The sequence below is a fragment of the Bos javanicus genome, chromosome 17, assembly GCF_032452875.1.
Source record: "Bos javanicus breed banteng chromosome 17, ARS-OSU_banteng_1.0, whole genome shotgun sequence".
Taxonomy (NCBI): domain Eukaryota; kingdom Metazoa; phylum Chordata; class Mammalia; order Artiodactyla; family Bovidae; genus Bos; species Bos javanicus.
In genome coordinates, this window is record NC_083884.1 from 70,692,895 (window position 1) to 70,719,139 (window position 26,245).

Sequence of the window (26,245 nt, forward strand, 5' to 3'; positions counted from 1 at the left end):
TCTTTACCAGTGAAGCTCCCGGGGTGGCCGCTCCTCCCAGCCCAGGGGTAAGGCATAGTCCACCTCTGCTCCTCCTCCTTCCCTTGGACCTGGCCCTGCCCTTTACTGCCTGGGGAGCTCTTCAGCCTTCAAGGAAATCTTTTTGTGTGTGTCTGTCTTTCTTGTTGCCACTGGGAGAACTAATCAGGCTTACACAGGAACTCTTTTGTTTTTCTTTCTTTTTTTTTAAACTCGGTTGAATATTTTATTTATCTTCCCTGTGTTAGCTTAGAAGTTGTGTACTCTTTCATTCTTCTTTTCCTGACTGCCCTAACAGATGTGTTTAACTTTTTCAGGTATAATGTTAATTGGTTTTTTTACCCTCTCCCCAAACAAGGTTCCTTTGATCACTTTAATTCTGCCTGTCGCTGTCCCCATTTATGTGCCCTACTGTAAGGTATTTTAATTCAGTTTACATTTTAAAATCTTCAGAACAATATTTTTTTTCTTTTGGCCGCATCACGCAGCATGTGGGATTTTAGTTCCCCCAACCAGGGATCCAAAAGTAGGTCTGCTTGTGATGAATCCTCTCACATTTTGTCTAAAAATGTTTTTACTTTGCTTTCATTTTTGAAAGATATCTCACTGGTTATAGGAAGTCTACGTTACCAGTTTTCTCCCCAGTCTTTGAAGATACTCCATTGTCTCATGACTTGCATTTGCATGCTGTTGATCTTTTGAAGATTCAGTGTTTGTCTTATTTCTTGAAGATTTAATATGATATACCTGGGTGTGGATTTTTTTTTTTTTTTTAAGTCTTTTAGCTCATTTTGAGATAGGTTATAGGTTTGGTTGGTGGTTTTCTTGTTTGTTTTTTTTTCCCCCATTTTGTGGCATGTCTTTCTGGAATAATTTTTTTGTCCATTGTTGCTGTTCAATCGCTCTGTCATGTCAGACTCTGTGACACCATGGCCCACATAACTCCAGGCTTTCCTGTCCATCACCATCTCCTGCAGTTTGCTCAAACTCACGTCCATTGAGTCGATAATACCATCCAACCATCTCATCCTCTGTCCTCCCGCCTTCAATCTTTCCCATCATCAGGATCTCTTCTAGTAAGTCATCTCTTCGCATCAGGTGGCCAAAGTACTGGAGCTTCCGCTTCAGTATCAGTCCTTTCAGTGAAGATTCAGGGTTGATTTCCTTTAGGATTAACTGGTTTCATCTCCTTTCTTTCCAAGGGACTGTCAAGAATCTTTTGTCCATAGGCCTGTTACTCTCCTTTTCTCCTACAGTAACTTTGTATAGAATTTGACCTCAGTTACTTTTCTGTTGCTCTTTTTTATGTGAAATTAATTTTTGTGGACTTTTACAGTGAAGTGAGCTTTAGTTAAGCTTCCTAATTGCACTCATCTGACACGCTAGTAAAGTAATGCTCAAAATTCTCCAAGCCAGGCTTCAGCAATATGTGAACCATGAACGTCCTGATGTTTAAGCTGGATTTAGAAAAGGCAGAGGAACCAGAGATCAAATTGCCAACATCCGCTGGATCATAAAAAAAGCAAGAGAGTTCCAGAAAAACATCTATTTCTGCTTTATTGACTATGCCAAAGCCTTTGTGTGGATCACAATAAACTGTGGAAAATTCTGAAAGAGATGGGAATCCCAGACCACCTGATCTGCCTTTTGAGAAATTTGTATGCAGGTCAGGAAGCAACAGTTAGAACTGGACATGGAACAACAGACTGGTTCCAAATAGGAAAAGAAGTTCGTCAAGGCTGTATATTGTCCCCCTGTTTATTTAACTTATATGCAGAGTACATCATGAGAAACGCTGGACTGGAAGAAACACAAGCTGGAATCAAGATTGCCGGGAGAAATCTCAATAACCTCAGATATGCAGATGACACCACCCTTATGGCAGAAAGTGAAGAGGAACTCAAAAGCCTCTTGATGAAAGTGAAAGTGGAGAGTGAAAAAGTTGGCTTAAAGCTCAACATTCAGAAAACGAAGATCATGGCATCCGGTCCCACCACTTCATGGGAAATAGATGGGGAAACAGTGGAAACAGTGTCAGACTTTATTTTTCTGGGCTCCAAAATCACTACAGATGGTGACTGCAGCCATGAAATTAAAAGACGCTTACTCCTTGGAAGGCAAGTTATGACCAACCTAGATAGCATATTCAAAAGCAGAGACATTACTTTGCCAACAAAGGTCCGTCTAGTCAAGGCTATGGTTTTTCCTGTGGTCATGTATGGATGTGAGAGTTGGACTGTGAAGAAGGCTGAGTGCCGAAGAATTGATGCTTTTGAACTGTGGTGTTGGAGAAGACTCTTGAGAGTCCCTTGGACTGCAAAGAGATCCAACCAGTCCATTCTGAAGGAGATCAGCCCTGGGATTTCTTTGGAAGGAATGATGCTGAAGCTGAAACTCCAGTACTTTGGCCACCTCATGCCAAGAGTTGACTCATTGCAAAAGACTCTGATGCTGGGAGGGATTGGGGGCGGGAGAAGGGGACGACAGAGGATGAGATGGCTGGATGGCATCATTGACTCGATGGACGTGAGTCTGAGTGAACTCTGGGAGTTGGTGATGGACAAGGAGGCCTGGCGTGCTGCGATTCATGGGTTCGCAAAGAGTCGGACACGAGTGAGCGACTGATCTGATCTGATCTGAATATCACAGAGCTCCCTCTTCTGTCCCTTTCGTGGTGTCCACAGGTGTGGAGGCTTGCTCCTCTTAACCACGCCTGGTCTGATCCTCTGTTTCCTTGTCTCCTTGTCCTTTTCCTGCTCAGTATCTACTCTGCTCCCAGCAGTTCCTCCTTGGCATGAATCCCTATCTGATTTTGAGGTCAGCACCTTCAGCTCTCACGTGAGCCGTGATTTTGGAGAGCACCAAACTCCTCTGTATTTCAGCTGCTGGTCTCAAATTGTGCCTCCACATTTTGCAGTGACTACTCACCGGCTGATTTAGGTTCTCCTGTCCTCAGGCTCCTCAGATACCACCTTCATTGCTCCTTTCAATGATGAAAGCTCAGCTTCTTTGTACTCTGGTGCTGGATCAAATCTTGGACACAGAATTCCAGGTGAAGCAGAAAAGGATAGCTCTATTGCTTTGCCAGGCAGAGAGGAACACAGTGGGCTAATCCCACAAAACCAAGTGTCCCAACTTGGGGAAGACAGTGACAGGTTTTATAATAATTGTTCAAGGAGGGTGTGATCAGCTCGTGGACATTCTTCTGATGGCTTGGTGGTGCGGCAATTAGGAGTCCACATCATCAACCTTCAGGTCCAGCTGGTCTGGGGTCTGTATGCTGTGTATTAGTCATTATCTTCTTCCGCCTGAAGTGGGTTTTAATATCCACAGAGCAGCTCAGAGATGGGGGTCCTTTGATGGGGAAACAGGACCCTGCCCCAAGGCTGCTCTTTTCTCCTTGGTCTCCCATCCTCTCCCTTCCCTGATTAACGGCTGCTTGAATCTGCCCATTGGAACCCAGGGAAGATCATGGAGCTGAATGAAGGCTGTTTCCTGCAATCAAAGAAATGAAGGACACAAAGGCCTTGTGGCCAGGACCCCACTTTTCTTCTCTACGAATGGTGGTCCTTTGACTTGGGTGATTTGTCCTTACCTGCTTGCATTTTGGGTTTTTAGAGTTAACTTGTCACCTGGTTTTGTTGTAGTTGATACATAAGTTTTTGGTTTTTCTGCATGGTTTCTCTGTGTGTTTTATAAGGGTTCAGAGATTGAAACACTATGTGGCTGCCTTCACTCTCTTCCCCAAATCCTTTTCCTGCTTAATTTTTTTATAACTTAAATTTGACTCATTTAACTGGAAACCTCTTCAAATAATATCTATTTATATACCAAGTATTGGGAGATGCTAATTGTGTTAGAAATGCATTTGACTCCAAGTTAGAGAAAGTCAGAAGATGGCTTATGCAAATCAGGATTTGGTTTTTCTCACAGCCTGGTTGGAAAAGATGCTGATGCCGAGAAAGATTGAAGGCTAAAGGAGAAGGGGGTGCAGAGGATGAGAGGGCTTGATGGCATCACCAACTCAACGGATGTGAATTTAAGCAAACTTCCGGAGACAGTGAAGGACAACGAATCCTGGTGTGCTGCAGTCCATGGGGTTGCATAGAGTTGGACATGACTTAGTGACTGAACAACAGCTGTTTGGGGATGTCATCAGAGACTCAGACTTTTAGATACTTTTCAGTTCACCATCCTGAGCATATTGACCCTTTATCCTCAGAGATGACTGTTCTGGTTTTGCACAAAAAGGGCAAGGAAGGTTGGTATCAGCTAGACCTGTCTGTTTATCAGGAAGGCAAAACTTGCCTAAAACCCCCACCTGCATTCTGCTTTTGTCTCATTGGCTATAGCTCTGTCACAGGACTCTTTAGCTACAGAAGAGGCTGGAACAAAAACCTTCCCAGCCTTTCTAGTGGATGCTAGTGAGGAAGTAGAGGCTGGGCATGGGGTGTGGGGTATCTGCGACCCACGTCTGCCTCTCTGCATCAGAGCATTCATGTTGCACTCTTGTTCCTTCCTTTGCACTTGAGTGGTGGCAGGGATCGAGGAAAGAATACTGGGCTGGGTTTTAGGAGACCCGAGTTTCGGTTCTTAAGCAGACCCTAGATAATCACTTGATCTGGGATTAAGTTACAACTCTGGGCCTCTGTTTCTCAAATTGTAAAATTGAGAAAGTTTGTTCTCTAAGCATCTACCAGAATTATAATTCTGATACTGTGTTTTCATTGACTTTGAAATTTGTGATGGAGTGGGTATTTTCAGCTTGCAATCTCTTTTTCAATCAAATGGGTTATAACTTTGGGCAAGGTTGGGTGTATTGACCCCCCCTTTTTTTTTTTGGTCTTTTCCCATACTGAATTATTTATTTCTCACTTTCAGGAACATTAGGAGAGAATGATATCACACCAGAAGTTTGAGAATAATGCCTTTATGTGCTTGGAGAATGTTTTGACGTCTATAAACCGTAGTTGTTCTATGTTTTACTTGGCGCCCCACTCCAGTGCTCTTGCCTGGAAAATCCCATGGATGGAGGAGCCTGGTGGGCTGCAGTCCATGGGGTCACAGAGTCAGACACGACTGAGCGACTTCACTTTCACTTCTCACTCTCATGCACTGGAGAAGGAAATGGCAACCCACTCCAGTGTTCTTGCCTGGAGAATCCCAGGGACGGGGGAGCCTGGTGGGCTGCCGTCTATGGGGTCGCACAGAGTTGGACACGACTGAAGTGACTTAGCCACATTAATATATGGAACCAGAGTAACCACTGAATTAGTAAGGGCAAAAATAATATAGTATGGGTCCTTAGGTAAGGCCGTCTTAGGTAGGAAGTAGTCACTTCTCTTTCTGAAGAGAAGATCTGAACAAAATTACTCAGCTAATTTGGGAAGTAGATAAAAACATCACTTCCATTTAGAGTATTTAGTTTATCAATATTTATTCCTCATTCTTAACCGAGGCCTTGCTTCCTATTTTCTTGAGAAAATAGAAGTAACAGAGGAGACTATCACTGCATCTCCCCACGGCCAGCGTCTGTCACCACGTGGCTTGCTTTCCCTACCGTGAGGCAGATGAACTGTCCAGGTTCTTGTCTCTGGTAACGTCTTCTGGTGCTGCACTTTCCGGTGCTTATACCAGGCCACCACACTAGCAGTTCCCCCCCCCCTCTCTTTTCTGTATTAATTTTTCCCTCTTTACTGGATCATTTGCACCAGCATATAATGCTATTATTTTCCTATCCTGAAAAAAGAAATCTCTTTGATGCTGCTTCCTCCTGCAGCCAGTTCTCTGTCTCTTTGCTGCCCTTCAGCTCTCATCTCCTGAACATCTCCAGGCTCTATAGCACCTCTTTTTGTAGGCTCAAATTTACCTCATGAGGCTTTCGTTTTCCACCTTGCCACCAAAACTGTTTTTACTTTTGTGAGGTCACTTTGTTGTTGTTCAGTCACTAAGTTGTGTCTGACTCTTTGCGACTGCAGTACTCCAGGCTCCCCTGTCCTCCCGGAGTGTGCTCAAACTCATGTCTGTTGAGTTGGTGATGCTGCCTAACCATCTCATCCTCTGCTGTTTCCTCCTCCTGCCTTCAGTCTTTCTCTGCATCAGGGTCTTTACCAATGAGTTGGCTATTTGCGTCAGATGGCTAGAGTATTGGAGCTTCAGCATCTGTCCTTCCAATGAATATTCAACGTTGATTTCCTTCAGGATTGATGGGTTTGATCTCCTTACAGTCCAAGGGACTCTCAAGAGTCTTCTCCAGCACCACAGTTAGAAAGCATTAATTCTTTGGCGTTCAGCCTCCTTTATGATCCAACTCACATCTGTACATGATGACTGGAAAAACCATAGCTTTGACTATATGGGCCTTTGTCGGCAAAGTGACATCTCTGCTTTTTAATACCCTGTCTATGTTTGTTATAGCTTTTCTTCCAGGAAGCAAGTGTCTTTTAATTTCATGGCTGCAGTCACCATCCACAGTGATTTTTTTAGCCCCCAAAAATAAAATCTGCCACTGCTTCCACTTTTTCTCCTTGTACTTACTATGAAGAAATGGGACTGGATGCCATGATCTTAGTTTTTGGAATGTTGAGTTTTAAGCCAGCTTTTTCACTGTCCTCTTTCACTTTCATCAAAACGCTCTTTAGTTCCTCTTTGCTTTGTTCCATAGGGATGGTGTCATCTGCATATCTGAGGTTATTGATATTTCTCCCGGCAATCTTGATTCCAGCTTGTGCTTCATCTAGGCTACTATTTTGCATGATGTGCTCTGCATATGTTAAATAGGCAGGGTGACAATATACAGCCTTGTTGTACTCCTTTCCCAGTTTTGAACCAGTCATTTTTTTCATGTCTGGTTCTACTTGTTGCTTCTTGACCTGAATACAGATTTCTCAGGAGGCACGTAAGGTGTTCTGGTATCCCATGTCTTTAAGACTTTTCCATAGTTTATTATGATGCACATAGTCATAGGCTTTAGTGTAGTTAGTAAAGTGGAAGTAGATGTTTTTCTGGAACTCTCTTGCTTTCTCCACGATCCAGCGAATCTTGGCCATTTGACCTCTGCTTCCTCTGCTTCTTCAAAGCCCATCTGTACATTTGGAAGTTCTTGATTCACACGTTGCTGAAACCTAGCTTGAAGGGTTTTGAGCGTAAACTTACTAGCATGTGAAATGAGCACAATTTCATGGTAGTTTGAACGTTTGTTGGCCTTGCCCTTCTTTGGAATTGGAATGAAAACTGACCTTTTTGAGTCCTGTGGCCACTGGTGAGTTTTCCAAATTTGCTGACATTTTGAGTGCAGATTTTTAACAGCATCATCTTTTAGGATTTGAAATAGCTCAGCTGGAATTTCATCACCTCTACTAGCGTTGTTTGTAGTTATGCTTCCTAAGGCCCACCTCACACTCCAGGATGTCTGGCTCTAGGTGAGTGACCACACCATTGTGTTTATGTGGGTCATTAAGACCTTTTTTTGTACAGTCCTTTTGTGTATTCTTGCCACCTCTTCTTAATCTCTTCTGCTTCTGTTAGATGCTTACTGATTATGTCCTTTATCATGCCTATCCTTGCATGAAATGTTCCCTTGATATCTCCAGTTTCTGTGAGGCGATCTCTAGTCTTTCCCATTCTATTATTTTCCTCTATTTCTTTGCCTCATTCATTTCAGAAGAATTCACCATTGATTTTAGTAAGTTCACTACTTCTGCTAAAGTCAGTTGTGAATTTCCTCTCACTTGCCTCACCAGGGAGCATTGGCCAGCCCACCATTCTCTCCTCTAAGAAGCCCATTCTTCTCCCAGCTCCCAGGTGGCCACCCTCTCACTCCTCTGCCTCTGCTCCTCCCACTTTCTTCTCCTGGTCCCTCCTCACCCAAGTCCCCACCCCTAGTCCTTGCACTGCCTCTCTGTCTGCATCCCGCTCATGGCAGCCTCATCAAATCCCAGGTGATCCCCAGAGGTACGCACTCGCCCAGCCCTCTCCCTTGAACCCTGGACTGCTGCCCGCGTGACATTGCTGCCTGCACCAGCTAGACGTCACAGCTCAGCGTGTCCATAGCCAAAGTCTGGATGTTCCTTACAGACCTCCCTGCTGAGTCTTCCCCTTTCTAGTAAAGGAAACACCCATCCTTCCAGAGACTCGGGTCAGAAACCTGGGAGTCCTCCCTGCTAGCTCTTACTCCTTCATACCCCAACTGTGGTACCAAATGCCAAAATTATGTTGATTCAGCCTTCAGAATAGATGCAGACTTGAGCGCTTTTCAGCACTTCCAGTTGCCACCATGGTGGTTCAGGCCATCATCGTGTCTCCCTTGAATGACTCCAGGAGCCTCATCCCTGGTCTCCTGCTTCCAGTCTTGTCCTTAGTCAGTCTCTTTACACAGGCCAGGGGCTGTTTCCCATCCTATGGACGGTAAAAACCGGAGTCCTTACTGTGACTTACAGGCCAGTCACCGTTTTTTGTTTTAACTATTTGTGGATCTTTTCTTTTTTTTCATTTCTGCCATTATAGTTTTAATTTCCAAGAGTTCTTTTTTTGTTGTTGTTCTATGAATGTTCCTTCCACTAGAGAAGGGAATGGTAAACCACTTCAGTATTCTTGCCTTGAGAACCCCATGAATAGTATGAAAAGGCAAAATGGTAGGATACTGAAAGAGAAACTCCCCAGGTCAGTAGGTGCCCAATATGCTACTGGAGATCAGTGGAGAAATAACTCCAGAAAGAATGAAGGGATGGAGCCAAAGCAAAAACAATACCCAGCTGTGGATGTAACTGGTGATAGAAGCAAGGTCCGATGCTGTAAAGAACAGTATTGCATAGGAACTTGGAATGTCAGGTCCATGAATCAAGCAAATTGGAAGTGGTCAAACAAGAGATGGCAAGAGTGAATATAGACATTCTAGGAATCGGCAAACTAAAATGGACTGGAATGGGTGAATTTAACTCAGATGACCATTATATCTACTACTGCGGGCAGGAATCCCTCAGAAGAAATGGAGTAGCCATCATGGTCAACAAAAGAGTCTGAAATGCAGTGCTTGGATGCAATCTCAAAAATGACAGAATGATCTCTGTTCATTTCCAAGGCAAACCATTCAATATCACAGTAATCCAAGTCTATGCCCCAACCAGTAACGCTGAAGAAGCTGAAGTTGAACGGTTCTATGAAGACCTACAAGACCTTTTAGAACTAACACCCAAAAAAGATGTCCTTTTCATTATAGGGGACTGGAATGCAAAAGTAGGAAGTCAAGAAACACCTGGAGTAACAGGCAAATTTGGCCTTGGAATACGGAATGAAGCAGGGCAAAGACTAATAGAGTTTTGCCAAGAAAATGCACTGGTCATAGCAAACACCCTCTTCCAACAACACAAGAGAAGACTCTACACATGGACATCACCAGATGGTCAACACCAAAATCAGATTGATTATATTCTTTGCAGCCAAAGATGGAGAAGCTCTATTAAACAGTCAGCAAGAACAACACCAGGAGCTGACTGTGGCTCAGATCATGAACTCCTGATTGCCAAATTCAGACTTAAATTGAAGAAAGTAGGGAAAACCACTAGACCATTCAGGTATGACCTAAATCAAATCCCTTATGATTATACAGTGGAAATGAGAAATAGATTTAAGGGCCTAGATCTGATAGATAGAGTGCCTGATGAACTATGGAATGAGGTTCGTGACATTGTACAGGAGACAGGGATCAAGACCATCCCCATGGAAAAGAAATGCAAAAAAGCAAAATGGCTGTCTGGGGAGGCCTTACAAATAGCTGTGAAAAGAAGAGAAGCGAAAAGCAAAGGAGAAAAGGAAAGATATAAGCATCTGAATGCAGAGTTCCGAAGAATTACAAGAAGAGATATAAGAAAGCCTTCCTCAGCGATCAATGCAAAGAATTAGAGGAAAACAACAGAATGGGAAAGACTAGAGATCTCTTCAAGAAAATTAGAGATACCAAGGGAACATTTCATGCAAAGATGGGCTTGATAAAGGACAGAAATGATATGGACCTAACAGAAGCAGAAGATATTAAGAAGAGGTGGCAATAATACACAGAAGAACTGTACAAAAAAGATCTTCATGACCCAGATAATCACCATGGTGTGATCACTCATCTAGAGCCAGACATCCTGGAATATGAAGTCAAGTGGGCCTTAGAAAGCATCACTATAAACAAAGCTAGTGGAGGTGATGGAATTCCAGTTGAGCTATTTCAAATCCTGAAAGATGCTGTGAAAGTGCTGCACTCAATATGCCAGCACATTTGGAAAACTCAGCAGTGGCCACAGGACTGGAAAAGGTCAGTTTTCATTCCAATCCCAAAGAAAGGCAATGCCAAAGAATGCTCAAACTACCGCACAATTGCACTCGTCTCACATGCTAGTAAAGTAATGCTCAGCAATACATGAACCGTGAACTTCCTGATGTTCAAGCTGGTTTTAGAAAAGGCAGAGGAACCAGAGATCAAATTTCCAACATTTGCTGAATCATGGAAAAAGCAAGAGAGTTCCAGAAAAAACTTCTAGTTCTGCTTTATTGACTATGCCAAAGCCTTTGACTGTGTGGATCACAATAAACTGTGGACATTTCTGAAAGAGATGGGCATACCAGACCACCTGACTTGCCCCTTGAGAAATCTGTATGCAGGTCAGGAAGCAACAGTTAGAACTGGACATGGAACAACAGACTGGTTCCAAATAGGAAAAGGAGTTTGTCAAGGCTGTATATTGTCACCCTGCTTATTTAACTTACATGCAGAGTATATCATGAGAAACGCTGGACTGGAAGAAACACAAGCTGGAATCAAGATTGCCGGGAGAAATTCAATAACCTCAGATATGCAGATGACACCACCCTTATGGCAGAAAGTGAAGAGGAACTCAAAAGCCTCTTGATGAAAGTGAAAGTGGAGAGTGAAAAAGTTGGCTTAAAGCTCAACATTCAGAAAACGAAGATCATGGCATCTGGTCCCATCACTTCATGGGAAATAGATGGGGAAACAGTGTCAGACTTTATTTTTCTGGGCTCCAAAATCACTACAGATGGTGACTGCAGCCATGAAATTAAAAGACGCTTACTCATTGGAAGGAAACTTATGACCAACCTAGACAGCATATTCAAAAGCAGAGACATTACTTTGCCAACAAAGGTCCGTCTAGTCAAGGCTATGGTTTTTCCTGTGGTCATGTATGGATGTGAGAGTTGGACTGTGAAGAAGGCTGAGCACCAAAGAATTGATGCTTTTGAACTGTGGTGTTGGAGAAGACTCTTGAGAGTCCCTTGGACTGCAAGGAGATCCAACCAGTCCATTGTGGAGATCAGCCCTGGGATTTCTTTGGAGGCAATGATGCTGAAGCTGAAACTCCAGTACTTTGGCCACCCCATGCGAAGAGTTGACTCATTGGAAAAGACTCTGATGCTGGGAGGGATTGGGGGCAGGAGGAGAAGGGGATGACAGACGATGAGATGGCTGGATGGCATCATTGACTCTATGGACGTGAGTCTGAGTGAACTCCGGGAGTTGGTGATGGACAGGGAGGCCTGGCGTGCTGCGATTCATGGGGTTGAAAAGAGTCGGACACGACTGAGCGCCTGAACTGATGTTTGTTCCTTTGAAAAGAAAAGGACTTCCTTGGTGGTCCACTGGTTAAGACTTCACCCTCCAGTGTAGGAAATGTGGGTTTGATACCTGGTCGGAGAGCTAAGATTCCACATGCCTTGCAGCCAAAAACTCAAAACATGAAATAGAAGCAATATGGTAACACATTCAAAAAATTCAAAAACTAATAATAATGACATCCTCGAGGCTTGTAACTTTTTGAGGTTAATATAGTGATTCGTTTTTAAGATTTCTGCCCTCTCTTCTAAGCTGCTTTTTTGTGTGTGCCTTTGTTCACTGTCGCATGTGAGAGCCTTTCCTCAGTCCTCGAGAGATCCTTCTATTGTCAGCCCACGTTTAAGAGTTAGGCGCTAAAACTCAAGTTTAGAAGATAGATACGTCTATTATATTTGTATGCATAGGGACTTGTAAATTGAGGGTTTCCCTTTAGGCTTTTGACAGTTTCACTGGGAGACCTCCATCTTTCAGTATCGGAAGGCTTTTTCCCTTAGGCTGATCAGCTTTCCCCAGAGGAGAGAATCCTCCAAACTCCTTCTGGGTTGAGGTGGAGTGGAGTGGAGGCGGCGGTTACAGACTTGGCGGCAGGCGGAGGAGGGGGAATGTGGGTCTCATTGTTCGGTATGTAGACTCTTGGTTTAGGACCATCTCTTGAGCTCTGCCTGGTTTTGGAGAGTCCAGTGCCACTCAGGTTCATTCTCTCCAGAGATAAGCCTGAGTCTCTGCCCGTGTGAATAATGGGGTCCAGGGGGATCCAGCCTCTTCTTACAGGCTTGCAAAACAATCCTGTGTTTTCATCCCAACCCAGGACTCCGCACTTCCTGATGCCGCTCATTCCCATCCCTTTCTTGGGTCTGTGCCACCATGCACTTGCCTCTTGCCCCCCAGAAACTGAGTTCTCTCTCTCACCTGTTGATTCAGTTGCCACCCTCCTGCCTGCTTTCTGTCCTCTAAGATTTGTTGGCGTCTCTTGTTTAACATCGTTGTCTCTTGTCTCTTTCTTTGTGGGCTTACACCTTTTTAAAGTATTTGCTGTTATTTTAGTGAGGTTTTTGGAAAGAAAGGAAATAGATGGAGAGTCGATGGTAGAAGGAAGTACTTGTGCAGAGGGGTGTGATTCTTTTCCATTAAAAGTTATGGACAAAGCTGTTCAAAATTTTTTCAAACAAAAGAAATCTGTAATACAGGAAACACCAATCTCTTCTAATGCCTCCCTGAGAGAGAACCGCTAGTAACAGTTTGGTATTCTGGAGGTCTTTTCAGGATTTTAATATATATAATACAATAATTTATGTACACATATATACATGCATATGTACATGTTTTTATGTATACATACATTTTGTACATATTTATTTGGTATGTATTATATTAATTCTAACATGGGTACTGGAAATACAAAAATTACTAATAACTTTTTTTTTTTAAGTTACACATATCATATTTTACCTACCATGAGGTGGTGGTGGTGGTGGTTCAGTCGCTCAGTCGTGTCCACCTCTTTGAGACCCCGTGGGCTGCAGCACGCCAGGCCAGGCTTCCCCGTCCTTCCGCATCTCCCAGGTTTGCTCAAACTCTTGTCCGTTGAGTTGATGATGCCATCCAACCATGTCATCCTTTGTTTCCCCCTTCTCTTCCTAGCCTCAAGCTTTGTTTTTTCATCCAGCAGGTTTTCTGGAGTACCTTCCCTTTCAGTATGTTTAGTTCTATTTATAGAAAAATGACTATGCATCGTTGATTGAATTTGACATTGATTAGAATTTAAGATGTTCTCTTTTGATAGGTATTTGTGGTGATTTTCTCTTATTTATTATTATGAAAATAGGTGAATTTCTTTATTTTCTCTTTTTTCAAATTCTTTTTCCATTTATGCTATTGCAGAATATTGAGCAGAGTTCCCTGTGCTGTACAGTAGGTCATTGCTGATTATCTGTTTTAAATATAGCAGTGTGTACATGTCCACCCCAAACTCCCAGTCTATCCCTCCACCCCCTCCCTCCCTCCCTCCTGGTGACCTAAAGTTCATTCTCTAAGTTTGTGAGTCTTATTTCCGTTTTGTAGATAAATTCATTTGTATCATTTTTCAAACGACTTTGCCTATAAGCGATACCATAGGACATTTGTCTCTCTCTGTCTCCTCACTTAGTATGATGATCTCCAGGTCCATCCATGTTGCTGCAAATGGCATTATATCATTTTTTTAATGGGCAAATAGTATTCCATTATATGTGTGTACCATATCTTCTTTATCAGTTTATCTGTTGATGGACATTTAGGTTGCTTCCATGTTCTGGCTATTGTTAATAGTGCTGCAGTGAACACTGGGAGTTTAATTTCTCAATGTATATTTTTGCCAGCCAGTTTTTTAAAACCTATGACTGAATGAGGTAACCTGCAGAAGCAGGGAAAGATTTGGAGTGACTGACAGGTCAGAGTTCCCGAGTAATCGGTCTTCTTGACCACGCTGTTAACATCAGTACGCTGTCACTGCCCTGCTGTTTTCTTAGTAGGTTTTCCCTTCTTATTTTATCTTGCTTCTGTTTTGCTCTTGTTATAAATCCCCTGGCCAGATTTCAGTTAAACTCATGCACTCTGTTCTGTTAAGTCCTAGGACTGCCATTAGGCATTTGCTCAGTTTACAACTTTTAATCTCCTGGGTATGTAAATGAGAAGTAGAGCTGCTGTCTTTTACTAATCAAATATTTTTCAGTCCTGTGAACGAAAAAAAAATTGAGAATGTTAATTCTCAACTCACTGTATTTGAAAAGTCAGAGGTTTTTACTTTCACCTCTTGAATTGATAAGAACTAGAGTATAAAATTTTTTAGCTTTATTTCTAGTTTAAGTAGAGCTAAGATTTTGACCTGAAAAAGTTAAATATGTGTATTTTTAATCTATATTTTGGTGTTATCGAATAATGAGCCACAGTTTTCTGTGAGAAAGCAATGACCATAGGAAACAGTAATTTGGGAATAGATATCAGCTCCAACATCATCAGGTGTGTCTCTCTGATTTTTTATTTTTCACTGCTGTAGGCTTTACTATGAACAAAAAATTCTGCGAAAGGTCTTTGAAGAGTGGAAAGAAGAGTGGTGGGTTTCCCATCGAGAGTGGAAACTCCGTGTTCGAGCTGACTGTCACTACAGGTCAGATTTCATGTTATATTACTTTAATTTTACTGGTGAAGTGAAGTGAAAGTTCCTCAGTCGTATCCAGCTCTTTGCGACCCCATGGACTATACAGTCCATGGAATTCTCCAGGCCAGAATACTGGAGTGGGTAGCCTTTCCCTTCTCCAGGGGATCTTCCCAACCCAGGGATCGAACCCAGGTCTCCCGCATTGCAGGTGGATTCTTTATCAGCTGATCCACCTGGGAATTTTACTGGTACACATTATCAAATAATTACTTGTTGGCATGATCTTAGATCAAAGGAAGATAAGTCTTTTTTTTTTCTAGTTTTGTTGAAATATAATTGACATATATGAATTACTGTATGACTTTTAGGTGTACAGAATAGATATTTGACTTACATATTGTAAAATGATTGCCACAATAAATTTAGTTAACATTCATCATCTCATATAACCGCAATAAAAAACAATGAGGAAAAAATTTTCTCCTTGTGATGAGAGCTTTCAGGATTTATTTTCTTAACAATTATCATGTATTCTCTTAACAACTGTCATATATATCATACCACAGTGGTAAGTGTAGTCGTCATATTGTACCTTGTATCCCCAGAACTTATTAGTGTTATACCCGGAAGTTTGTACCTTTTGACCACTCCCCTAACCCCATGCCTCTGGTAAACCACAAATCTGATCTTTTTCTCAGGTTTTTTTTAAAAGAATGCACATGTGAGATCAATGTTTGTCTTTCTGTGACATACTTCTCTTAGCTTAATGCCTTCAGATTCCATCCATGTTGTCAAAAATGACAGGATTTCTTCTTTTATATATGTATATGTGTGTGTGTGTGTGTCTATATATATATATATATATATATAGTTTTTGTGGAATTTCCTCATTTTTAAATGGCTGAATAGATTCCACTTTATGTATTTGGGTTGGCCAAAAAGCTCGTTCTGTTTTTTCTGTAATGAGCTTTTTGACCAACCTAATGGATACAACTTCACCCGTTCATCCATCTGTGGACTCTTAGTTTGTTGCCCTGTCTTGGCTTTTGTAAATAATGCTGCTATGAACATGGTCGTGCAGATATATTTTCAAGTTAGTGTTTTTGTTTCCTTTGGATATATTCCCAAAAGTGGGATTTCTGGATTGTCTGGTAGTTCTATTTTTAATTTTTTGAAGAGCCTGCATACTGTTTTCCTTAGTGGCTATTACTAATTTACAAATCGTACCAGCAGACCGCAAGGTTCCCTTTTCTCTATATCTTCATAATCATTTATCTTTCTTTTTTAATCTCTTATTTTAGGGAGACCTAATTTCCTACTTTTTTTTAAATTAAAGTAAAATTGGTTTATAGCATTATATAAATTTCAGATGCACAGCATTATTATTCTATCTTGTCCTTTTGGTAATGGCCTAGAGGTGTGAGGTGATATCTCATTGTGATTTTGATTTGTATTTTCCTGATGACTAGTTATCTTTAAGTATCTTTTCATGTACCTGTTGGCTGTTTGTGTATCTACTTTGAGAAAATGTCTGAGTCATTTGCCAATTTTTATTTATTTTTGTTGAGAATTAGTATGTTAAATGGAGAAGGCAATGGCACCCCACTCCAGTACTCTTGGTCTGAAAAATCCCATGGATGGAGGAGCCTGGTAGGCTGCAGTCCATGAGGTTGCTAGGAGTTGGACACTACTGAGCGACTTCCCTTTCTCTTCACTTTCACGCATTGGAGAAGAAAATGGCAACCCACTCCAGTGTTCTTGCCTGGAGAATCCCAGGGATGGGGGAGCCTGGTGGGCTTCCGTCTATGGGGTTGCACAGAGTCGGACACGACTGAAGCGACTTAGCAGCAGCAGTATATTAAACACATGCGTTGCATTAATGCTCATTTAGAAAAAGAATGGTTAAAGGAAGTTGTATAATTTTTAGATTGGATAAAGATGAAAACATTGGGGATTCTGGAACAGTATTTACTTTCATTTAATACATATTCTTATTTTTCCTACCATAGGACTTTTGAGCACCCCAAGGGCTTAATTGTTGTTATCTATTTAAAAAAGTAACCTCACTTTTCAGTCTTTTATCTTTTACTTTTGACCACTTTTAAATTGGATTATTTGATTTTTTGCTATTGAGTTTATATATTTGGATATATATATTTATATCCAAATTATATATTTGGATATATATATATCTTTATATAGTTGGATATTAATCCCTATATATTTATATATATCTTTATATATTTGGATATTAATCCCTTATCAGATATATGGGTTGCAAATATGTTTTCCCATTTTGTAGGTTGTCTTTTTCACTTTATTGACGTGTTTGCTGTGCATAAGCCTTTCGGTTTACTGCAGTCCTCCTTGTTTATTTTTTATGTGGTTGCTTGTGCTTTAGGTATCATATCCAAAGAATCAGTGCTAAGACCTATGTGGAGGAGCTTTTTTCTTGTGTTATGTTTTCTCCTGTGAATTCCATGGTCTTGCATTTAAGTCTTTAATCCATTTCCATTTAATTTTTGTGAGTGGTGTTAGATAGGGGTCTAGTTTCATTCTTTTACATGTGACTATCCAATTTTCTCAGCACCCTTTATTGAAGAGACTGTGTTTCCCCCCATTGATTCTTGGCTCTGTTGTCAAGTATTAGTTGACTGTATATATTTGGGTTGATCTGGGGGCCCTGGATTCTGTTCCATTGGTCTCTGTGTTTTTTATGCCATAACACTGTATGTGCTGTGCTTAGTTGCTCAGTCGTGTCTGACTCTTTGCAACCTCATGGGCTGTAGCCTGCCAGGATCCTCTGTCCAGGGGGATTCTCCAGGCAAGAATTCTAGAGTGGATTGCCATGCCCTCCTCCAGGGGATCTTCCCAACCCAGGGATCAAACCCGAATCTCCTGCATTGCAGGTGGATTGTTTACTGTCTGAGCCACCAGGGAAGCCTATGACGTTGTATACTACCGCTTTATAGTATAGCTTGAAAACAGGAAGTGTGATGTCTCCTGCTTTGTTCTTCCTGAGGATAGCTTTGACTATTTGAGGTCTTTCGTAGTTCCACATAACTTTTGGGATTTTTTTTTCTACTTCTGTAAAGATGAGATTGGAATCTTGGTTGGGGTTGCATTGAATCTATAGATGACTTTTGGTAGTATTGACATTTTAACAATATTTTCCCAGTTCATGAACATGGACGACCTTTCTGTTTATCTGTATCTTCTTTGATTTCTTTCATTAGTGTCTTGTAGCTTTCAGAGTAGAGACCTTTCACTTCCTTGGTTAAATTTATTCTTAAATATTTTGTGTTTTTTTTTTTGATGCGATTGTAAATGGGATTGATTTAGTTCTTTCTTTTTCAGATAATTTGTTGTTACTGTAGAGAAATGCTACTTATATTTTACATTAATTTTATATCCTATGGCTTTGCTGAGTTCATTGATTAGATCTAAAAGTTTTTTGGTTGAGTCTTCAGGAGTTTCTATATATAAAATCATGGCATCTTCAAATTGAGACAGTTTTACTTCTTCCTTTCCAATTCTGATGCCTTTTATTTCTTTTTCTTGCCCACTTGCTCTGGCTGGGACTTCCAGTACTATGTTGAGTAGGAGTGGTGAGAGTAGGCACCCTTGTCTTGTTCCTGAACTCAGAGGAAAAGCTTTCAGCCTTTCTCCATTGAGTATGTGCTAGATGTGGGCTCATGATATGTGGCATTTATTATATTGAGACACTGATGATCTTTTGGTTTTCTTTTTTCATTCTATTAACGTGGTGTGTCATATCGATTGAGTTTGTGGTGGTTGGACCATCCTTGTAAGGAGAAGAGTTTTGTATTATTTTCTGTTTTTCTTCAAATTCTTTTTAGAGTAAGCAAGATCAGAGTCCTAAATTAAACCCAAGGCACAGTACTGTATGCATGTGAACTTATACACACAGAGGTAACCCTCTAATTCAGGTAAACCATTATGTACTGATCATGTTAATGATTAGAATAGATTTTTCCTCACCAGCTCCCACTGCTATATAATTTCTAATTCTGTTTTCTAAACCAGTAGAGTTACTTTAGTTTATATTGCTTGGGAAGAAGTATATGCCCAGTATAGAACTTTAAGAAAACAGAAAAGAGGGACTCCCTGACAGTCCAGTGGTTAAGACTCCATATTCTCAATTGCAAGGGTCATGGGTTTGGTCCCTGGTCAGGGAACTAAGATCCTCCATGCTGCACAACACAGCCAAATAAAATAAAGTTTAAATTAAAAAAGAAAATAGAAAAGAAAGAGAAAAAACTTTAAAAAATTATTTATTTTTTAGTGATAGAAGAAACTCTTAATCCGTGACATTTGTATTCCCAGGGATGTGAAAAAAGTAAAAATTGGGAATTCTATCACATACATATTTTCTATACCTTTTTTAAAAGTAAAAACTTAATATATCTCACATATTGTATCTTTTCCAAATGGTATTCACTCGTAATCACGTCTTTAGGCTCTCTGGGGTAGGGTTTCTGATTTATGGATATTTCAGATAAAGTATAGACAATGTTTTTATTAGGGGTTTCCCTGGTGGTTCAGTTGGTGAAGAATCTGCCTGCATTGTAGGAGACCCCAGTTCGATTCCTAGATTGGGAGGATCTGCTGGAGAAGGGATAGGCTACCCACTCCAGTATTCTTGGGCTTCCCTTGTGGCTCAGCTGCTAAAGAATCTGCCTGCAATGCGGGAGAGCTGGGTTCCCCTGGAGGAGGGAAAGGCTACCCACTCCAGTATTCTGGCCTGGAGAATTCCATGGACTATATATATAGTCCATGGGGTCGCAAAGAGTCAGGCACGACCTGAGCGATTTTCACTTTCACTTTCACATAAACAATGTTGAATCCTTCTAGTAAGCTGGCAGAGTATGAAATCAAGTCTTAGGAAATGGGATAGTGAAGAGATGGAGGGACTGACAGTCCTGTGGATAATGTATGTATTGAGGAGAAAAAGACAAAGGAGGACGCTGACCATGTTTTAAGTGCAAAGGAGAACTGGTGTTTTCCATGGCGTGGGTGAGTAAGAAATGACTGTCTTTCCAAATGCTGCAGCTCTGTGGATGCTGAAGATGAAGTCACACTCAGGTAATTCATGCCTTTTTCCCCTTAGTGATAACATAAGGTGTGGAGAACAACTCTCTGTCAAGGAGGACACATTTCACTGTGATTGTAGGAAATTAAGCTTTTAGTCATTCTTTATGACCCCATGGACTGTAGCCCTCCAGGCTCCTGTGTCCAAGGCATTTTCCAGGCAAGGATGCCGGAGTGGGTTGACATTTCCTTCTCTAGGGGGTCATCCCAATCCAGTGATTGAACCCACGTCTCCTGCTTGGCAGGTGGGTTCTTTACCTCTGAGCCACCAGGGAAGCCCAGCTTAGGATATGGATTGGTTTTTCTGTGTCAGAAGTGTTCTGTTAATTTTTCCTGTGTTCAGAATGGACTGGGTATGTCAGATTAAGAGTTGTTTTGTTTTAAAGAAACACTGCTTGCTTTTGTGGCTCCTCAGATATTACTTGTACAGCCTGATGTTCCAGACCTGGAAGACCTACGTGTATCAGCAACGGGAGATGAGGAGCAAGTACCTGAGAGCCGAGAATCATGGTGAGAAGAGGAAGTACATGCTAAAGAATATGCCTCCATTTACTTGTTTTTGCTTCCCCCCCCCCCTTTATTAAGACTTTATTGGGAGTCCCCTGGTGGTCTCATGGTTAGGATTTGACATTTTGTCTGCTGTGGTCTGGGTTCAGTCCCTTGGTTGGGAAACTTGGGATGTTGAGCAGAGGTGGTGAGGAGTCATCCTTGCTGTATACTTGGTTAGTGGAAAAGCTTTTGAGTTCCTCACCATTAAGTATGGTATAGGCTTCTTGTAGATATTCGTTATCAAGTGGAGTAAAACCCCTCCCTTTTCCTAGTTTACTGAGAGCCCAGATTTACTTTCATAGAAGCTTCTGTGAAGGACAAGTACATTGTCTTTGAGAGAGAATAACTGAGTCAAAGGGAAGAGTTGATTGACTCCCCTTCCTGTTTTCCCGGATGTGTGATTTCTCAGCAGGAGCTCCTGTGATCGTATCCCCGTGGTTTATCTCCATGCGGCATGGTTTGGGCACCTACAACTCACGTCAGCATGGTTTGTGTGAACAAATCACCAGGTTCCCACCCTGCTGGTGCAGCGTGCTGGCCGTGTTTCTCCCACAGCACATGGGGCTGCTGTCTGTCTTGCCACTGTGTGTCAGATCACACTGCTGGCTTCTGATCTTCTTGGTCCAGGTTGACCCTTAGTGATCTCGTGACAGTTCAGCTCTGGTTGGTATCCGGTTCCTCTGTGAGTTGAACTCAGAAACCCGTTTGGGTAAATCTAAGGGAAAAACACATAGTGAATGATAATGTCACCTCCTGCTATTTCTCATAACCACGAACGCCCTGTAGGCCCCTCAGACTCAGCAGGTCCCTCGGACGCCTTGTCCACTGCACCCTGTGTAGACCTGCTCTTCCTGTAGCTAAGAGAGACCTCACTTAGGAATGGCTTCCCCATGCCCACAGCATTCAGCTGTCTTCTCTTAGGGCACGGCTCCCTGAGCTGTCACTTGCATTCTTCTTTGTCACTGCCTGATAGTAAACGTTATAAGACCCTCTTCTTTCATCTTTTTTCATTTGTTTTCTCCTTTTTATAGATAATCTCATTTCAGTTCAGTTCAGTCGCTCAGTTGTGTCCGACTCTTTGCGACCCCATGAACCGCAGCACACCAGGCCTCCCTGTTTGCAAATGTACCTCTAAAGGAGGCACCATTTTGCAGGTGAGGAACTTGTGTGGGGTTACTTAGCTAAGTGACAAGGACAGTACTCGGGCCCAGCTTGTCTTACTCAGCAGCCTGTGCTCTAAACCCGCAGTGCCATGCTGGTCCTTCTTGCCTGAGATGTGCTGACTCCGGAGCTGGGGTGGGCCCACAGAAAACTGTGAAGTGAAAGTCGCTCAGTTGTGTCTGCCTCTTTGCAACACCATGGACCTGTTGCCCACCAGGCTCACCTAGTCTGTGGAATTCTCCAGGCAAGAATACTAGAGTGGTTTGCCATTCCCATCTCCAGGGGATCTTCCCAACCCAGGGATCGAACCTGGGTCTTCTGCTTTGCAGGCAGATTCTTTATCTTCTGAGCCACCAGGGAAGCCCAAGGAAGCTACATATTAAATTCTTTTTCATCTTTTGATGTGATTTGTCAACAACTATGAAATACAAAGTAAAGCTATAGTCCTCCTGTCCACATTTTAGAGAATGTGCTGAAAATGTTTTACATATTTTTATTTTCTCCTTTATGTTCTTTAAAAAAAAAAAAAAAACTTCACCAGTAGTGACTCTTACAGTGAAAATGGAATTTACTATAAAGGGAGGCCCGTGGACCTTTGTCCTTCCTGTATGTAGTAAATTCTCTTTGCTTTGGGATCATTTTATTTTGTCTCACAAATAAATACAGATAGTATCCTTTCCTTTTTATCTTGCCTATTCTACTTTACAAATATTGTTTCAAACAGCAAATTTTATAATATGACTTCTTTTTTAACCTTATATTGCTAAGTAGCTTCAGTTGTGTCTGACTCTTTGCGACCCCATGGACTGTAGCCCACCAGGCTCCTCTATCCGTGGGGATACTCTAGGCAAGAATACTGGAATGGGGTGCCATTTCCTACTCCGTTAACCTTATATTAATGGAAATTTAAAAAATCCACAAAATGGAAAGGTAGAATAATGAACTTCTGTGTACCCATCACCCAGCTTCTAGTTGTTATCAACTCACTAGTCTTGTTACATCTGTATCCCCATTCACTTCCCTGCTTCCTTTGTTATTTCATGTGTAGATATTGAAGAGTATATAACTCTATAAAAAATAAGGACTTTTAGAGATATCTGAACAGTGCAGTGCATTGGTTTTCCTTTAAATGTTTTGTAAATGTCATCACTTATGTAACTGTTCTTTGCATCTTGCATCTTTATTAAGTTTGTAGAGCTTCACAACTTTTCCAGCAGAGGGCACTGGAAGACCGGAGGAATTTAGATACTCAGCGGAGGGACCCGTCTGAGGGCCTCTGAACTTTTTTGTCTTAAGCCACAGTAATCCACCTCTCCTAACCCCTTCTTGGAAATCTTTTTGGTGCATCTAGATGCAAAGCAAAATATGCGACGGGCCTGGAAGTCCTGGTTGGTCTACGTGGTTTTCCGTAGGACCAAACTTGAGATGCAGACCATCGCCCTGGAGTTCAGGCAGCGGAGTGTTCTGTGGTGAGTGTGCTGCACGGCCCTACAGATCAGCAACATTCGTTTTTACCTCATCATTGCTTTATGCTGCTGGAAAGCCAGCATAAAAACCCACCTTAAAACAACATTTTGAATATAATTGATACATAGTAAATATTTATTGGTACCTTGTTTAGCATTAAGATCAGGTTTTCACAAAATCATAAGTAACACTAATTGAGTATTTACTGTTAAGCCTTGTGTTAAGTTTCTGAGTATGTTGATTTTTTAATGTAAAGTGTCCCATTTACTCCTTACCATAAACTGTAAGATAAATACTGTTATTGCACAGATTAAGATACATGAGCTCAGGCAAATTACTCAACATTTCTACGTGCATGAGTCGTAATTAGCGAAACTAAGGCTCACCCTCCCATCTTTCTGATGCCACAGCTCACACTTTTACCTGCTGCCCTGCACTGCATCTCAGCAGCACCGTCCTCCATTAGAGAGACCACCTGAGTCAGTTCACTTTGAAAGCCAGAAGTGTGTAGCAGTGAGCTGCTTTATAGTGGTACTGATGCCTCTGTGCAGTGTTCCCAGCGGTTCTCTGTCCCGAACGGCAGCGCACTGAAAGCTCAGTTCTGGCCAAGAGAGCGGGGCCCTGTGTGTAGCGTGGGTAAGAGCAGAAGCCTTGCAGCTACACTGACTTGGGTTCAAACCCCTCTTCTCACAAGTACTGGGTCATTTCACTTCTCCAGGCCTCACTTTCCTCACACCGTGAGGTGTCTTTTTCAGGTTGTCATGGGAAATACATAAGGTAGTATTTGTGAAGTATTAGCCTAGTGTCCAGACCATCACTGGACATAAAGAAGTAATTTAAAATGTTTCTTATTTAAACTTTATTCAGCAGATATTTGTAAATGCTTAGTAAGTACATAGTTTCTCTAGAGTCTATGGAGGATATTTCTACATAATTTTATTTATTCAGTATCTGTTACAGGCTTAAAATGTTTCTGATTGAGTCCAGAGGTTACATTCAGGGAATTTATAATTTCTCTAAGTGCTTAAAAAGATAAGTAGTAATGCCTGATAGGTTGAGATTTTGAAGAGATACAGCTAAGCATGGCTTAAGTTAGGAGGAAGAAGATATTGGTGAGTTAGAGTGACCAGGGTAAAAACAGAAGTTGCAAATGCTCTTTTCCACATTACTGCTTTTCTGCAACAAATCAGAGAATAAGTAGGAAGGAACCCAAGGCTAGAATGAAACCTGGCAAGGACAGGAGGAAGGGAAGGGATCCATCAAGACTGGAAATCTAAAAGCCATTATTGGGTGACTTCCCTGGGGGTCCAGTGGTTAAAACTCTGCTCTTCCACTGCTTAGGGGTATGGGTTCAATCCCTGGTCAGGGAACCAAGATCACACATGCTGCGTGGAGTGGCTGTAAATAAATACTAGTAGTTTAGCAGTTTATCCTGTGGGATCTCCTGAAGTAGTTGGCAGTGATTTTTTTTAAACCCACATTGGCCAAACAGAGCGTGTCTAAGTTGTCTAAGGCTGGTCTGACCTTGTGTGCTATGTCACCCTGGTTGTGTCTGACTCTGTGTGACTCCACGGACTGTAGCCCGCCAGGCTCCTCTGTCCATGGGATTCTCCAGGCAAGAATACTGGAGTGGGTCGCCGTGCCCTCCCCCAGGGGGTCTGACCTTAGGGACCATCAGTTTCCAACCCTTAGCTGGCAGCTCTAGAACTGTTCCTTGATTGCTTTTTCTGGCAGCAGATCTAATGGTGTTGGTCTTAGGGAGAGGGACCTGAGCCGCGGGGGTCTGAGGCCCAGCCCTCACTTCCCTGCTCTTTTGCTGACCGTGCTCTGACTGGTCCCGTCTTTGATTTGCTCTCCGGCAGGGTGTGGTGGAGTGCGTGGAGACAGCAACTGGGCCAGGTCCGCCTAGGCCGAGCCCTCCAGGCCACAGCCGTGAAGCGCCGGGCCCAGAGCCTCCAGCTACAGGTGAGTCTTCAGACTCGGGCTTTGGGGTCTTCTGTGCGTGTCGTCAGGCCCCCACCCACAGAGCACGCGCCCGACTTCTGGCGTCGTGCTGCTGCCTGTGCTGGGCCCTCCATGTGGCTCCAGGGGCGGGAGGCACAAGCAGCGTGGAAGGCTGGACTCTTCAACAGAGAGGCTGCTGGAAGGATACAGTAGATGTGATTTTTTGTTGTTAATTTGTTTTTGGCTGCTCTGGGTCTTTGTTGCTCTCTGTGGGCTTTCTCTAGTTGTGGTGAGTGAAGGCTACTCTCTAGTTTCGCTGTGGTGGCTTCTATTGTTGCAGAGCACAGCTCTAGAGTGTGGGGGCTTCAGTATTTGTGGTGCATAAGTTTAGTCTCCCTGTGGCATGTGGAATCTTCCCAGACCACAGGTCAAACCTGTGTCCCCGGCATTGGCAGGATTCTCTACCATTGAACCACCAGGGAAGCCTGCCCCGCCCCAGTAGCTTTTTATTAGACAACATTTTGCATCATCTCTGCAAGTATATGCAATACATGGAGATCGTGTGCAAACAGCGTAGGTCAGGGGTCAGCACACTCGGCCACAGATCAGGTTTGGCCAGCTGCCTGTTATAAAATTTTACTGGGATGCAGTTACACCTGTCCATTCATGTCTAGGCTGCTGTCAGGCTACAACGGCAGAATTGAGTAGTTGCAACAGAGACCACATGGTCTGCAAAGCCTAAAATAGTTACTATCTCACCCTTTAAGAGAAAAATTTGTTGACCTCTGAATTCACAAGGTCTTCTGAAGCAATAGGAAGGAAGTAGACTTAGTTGTTACCAGTGATAATGTGGTAACAAGAACAGTAGGAGCAGTAATGGTGTTTTTGTGGTCTTACTGTCCTAAATGCTGGACTAAGGCCCTTACATGTGTTACCAGAATTTTCAAAATTATTTTTAAAAGCCCATATTATTACTTTGCCAACAAAGGTCCATCTACTCAAAGCTATGGTTTTTCCAGTAGTCATGTATGCATGTGAGAGTTGAACTATAAAGAAAGCTGTACGCTGAAGAATTGATGCTTTTGAACTGTGGTGTTGGAGAAGACTCTTTGAGAGTCCCTTGGACTGCAAGGAGATCAAGCCAGTCCTAAAGGAAATCAGTCCTGAATAATCATTGGAAGAACTGATGCTAAACGTCCAATACTTTGCCACCTAATGTGAAGAACTGACTCCTTGGTAAA

General features: G+C 42.3%; 1 protein-coding gene across 14 annotated transcripts in view; it reads left to right on the forward strand.

The window, feature by feature from the left end:
• SFI1 (SFI1 centrin binding protein) overlaps positions 1-26,245 on the forward strand; it is a 97,513-nt gene that overhangs the window by 23,394 nt on the left and 47,874 nt on the right. For 12 of the 14 annotated variants that reach the window (XR_009730482.1, XM_061385442.1, XM_061385440.1 and 9 more), the window contains 4 exons: positions 14,670-14,780; positions 20,299-20,393; positions 22,945-23,062; positions 24,923-25,025. Coding sequence is in view for 13 of the 14 variants with exons in the window: in XM_061385442.1 (XP_061241426.1) it covers positions 14,670-14,780; positions 20,299-20,393; positions 22,945-23,062; positions 24,923-25,025 (427 nt within the window). In the remaining variant the exon portion in view is untranslated. Of the gene's footprint in view, positions 1-14,669; positions 14,781-20,298; positions 20,394-21,463; positions 21,587-22,944; positions 23,063-24,922; positions 25,026-26,245 lie in introns of those variants that run through there. The other 2 variants (XM_061385450.1, XM_061385453.1) reach the window with 2 other exon arrangements.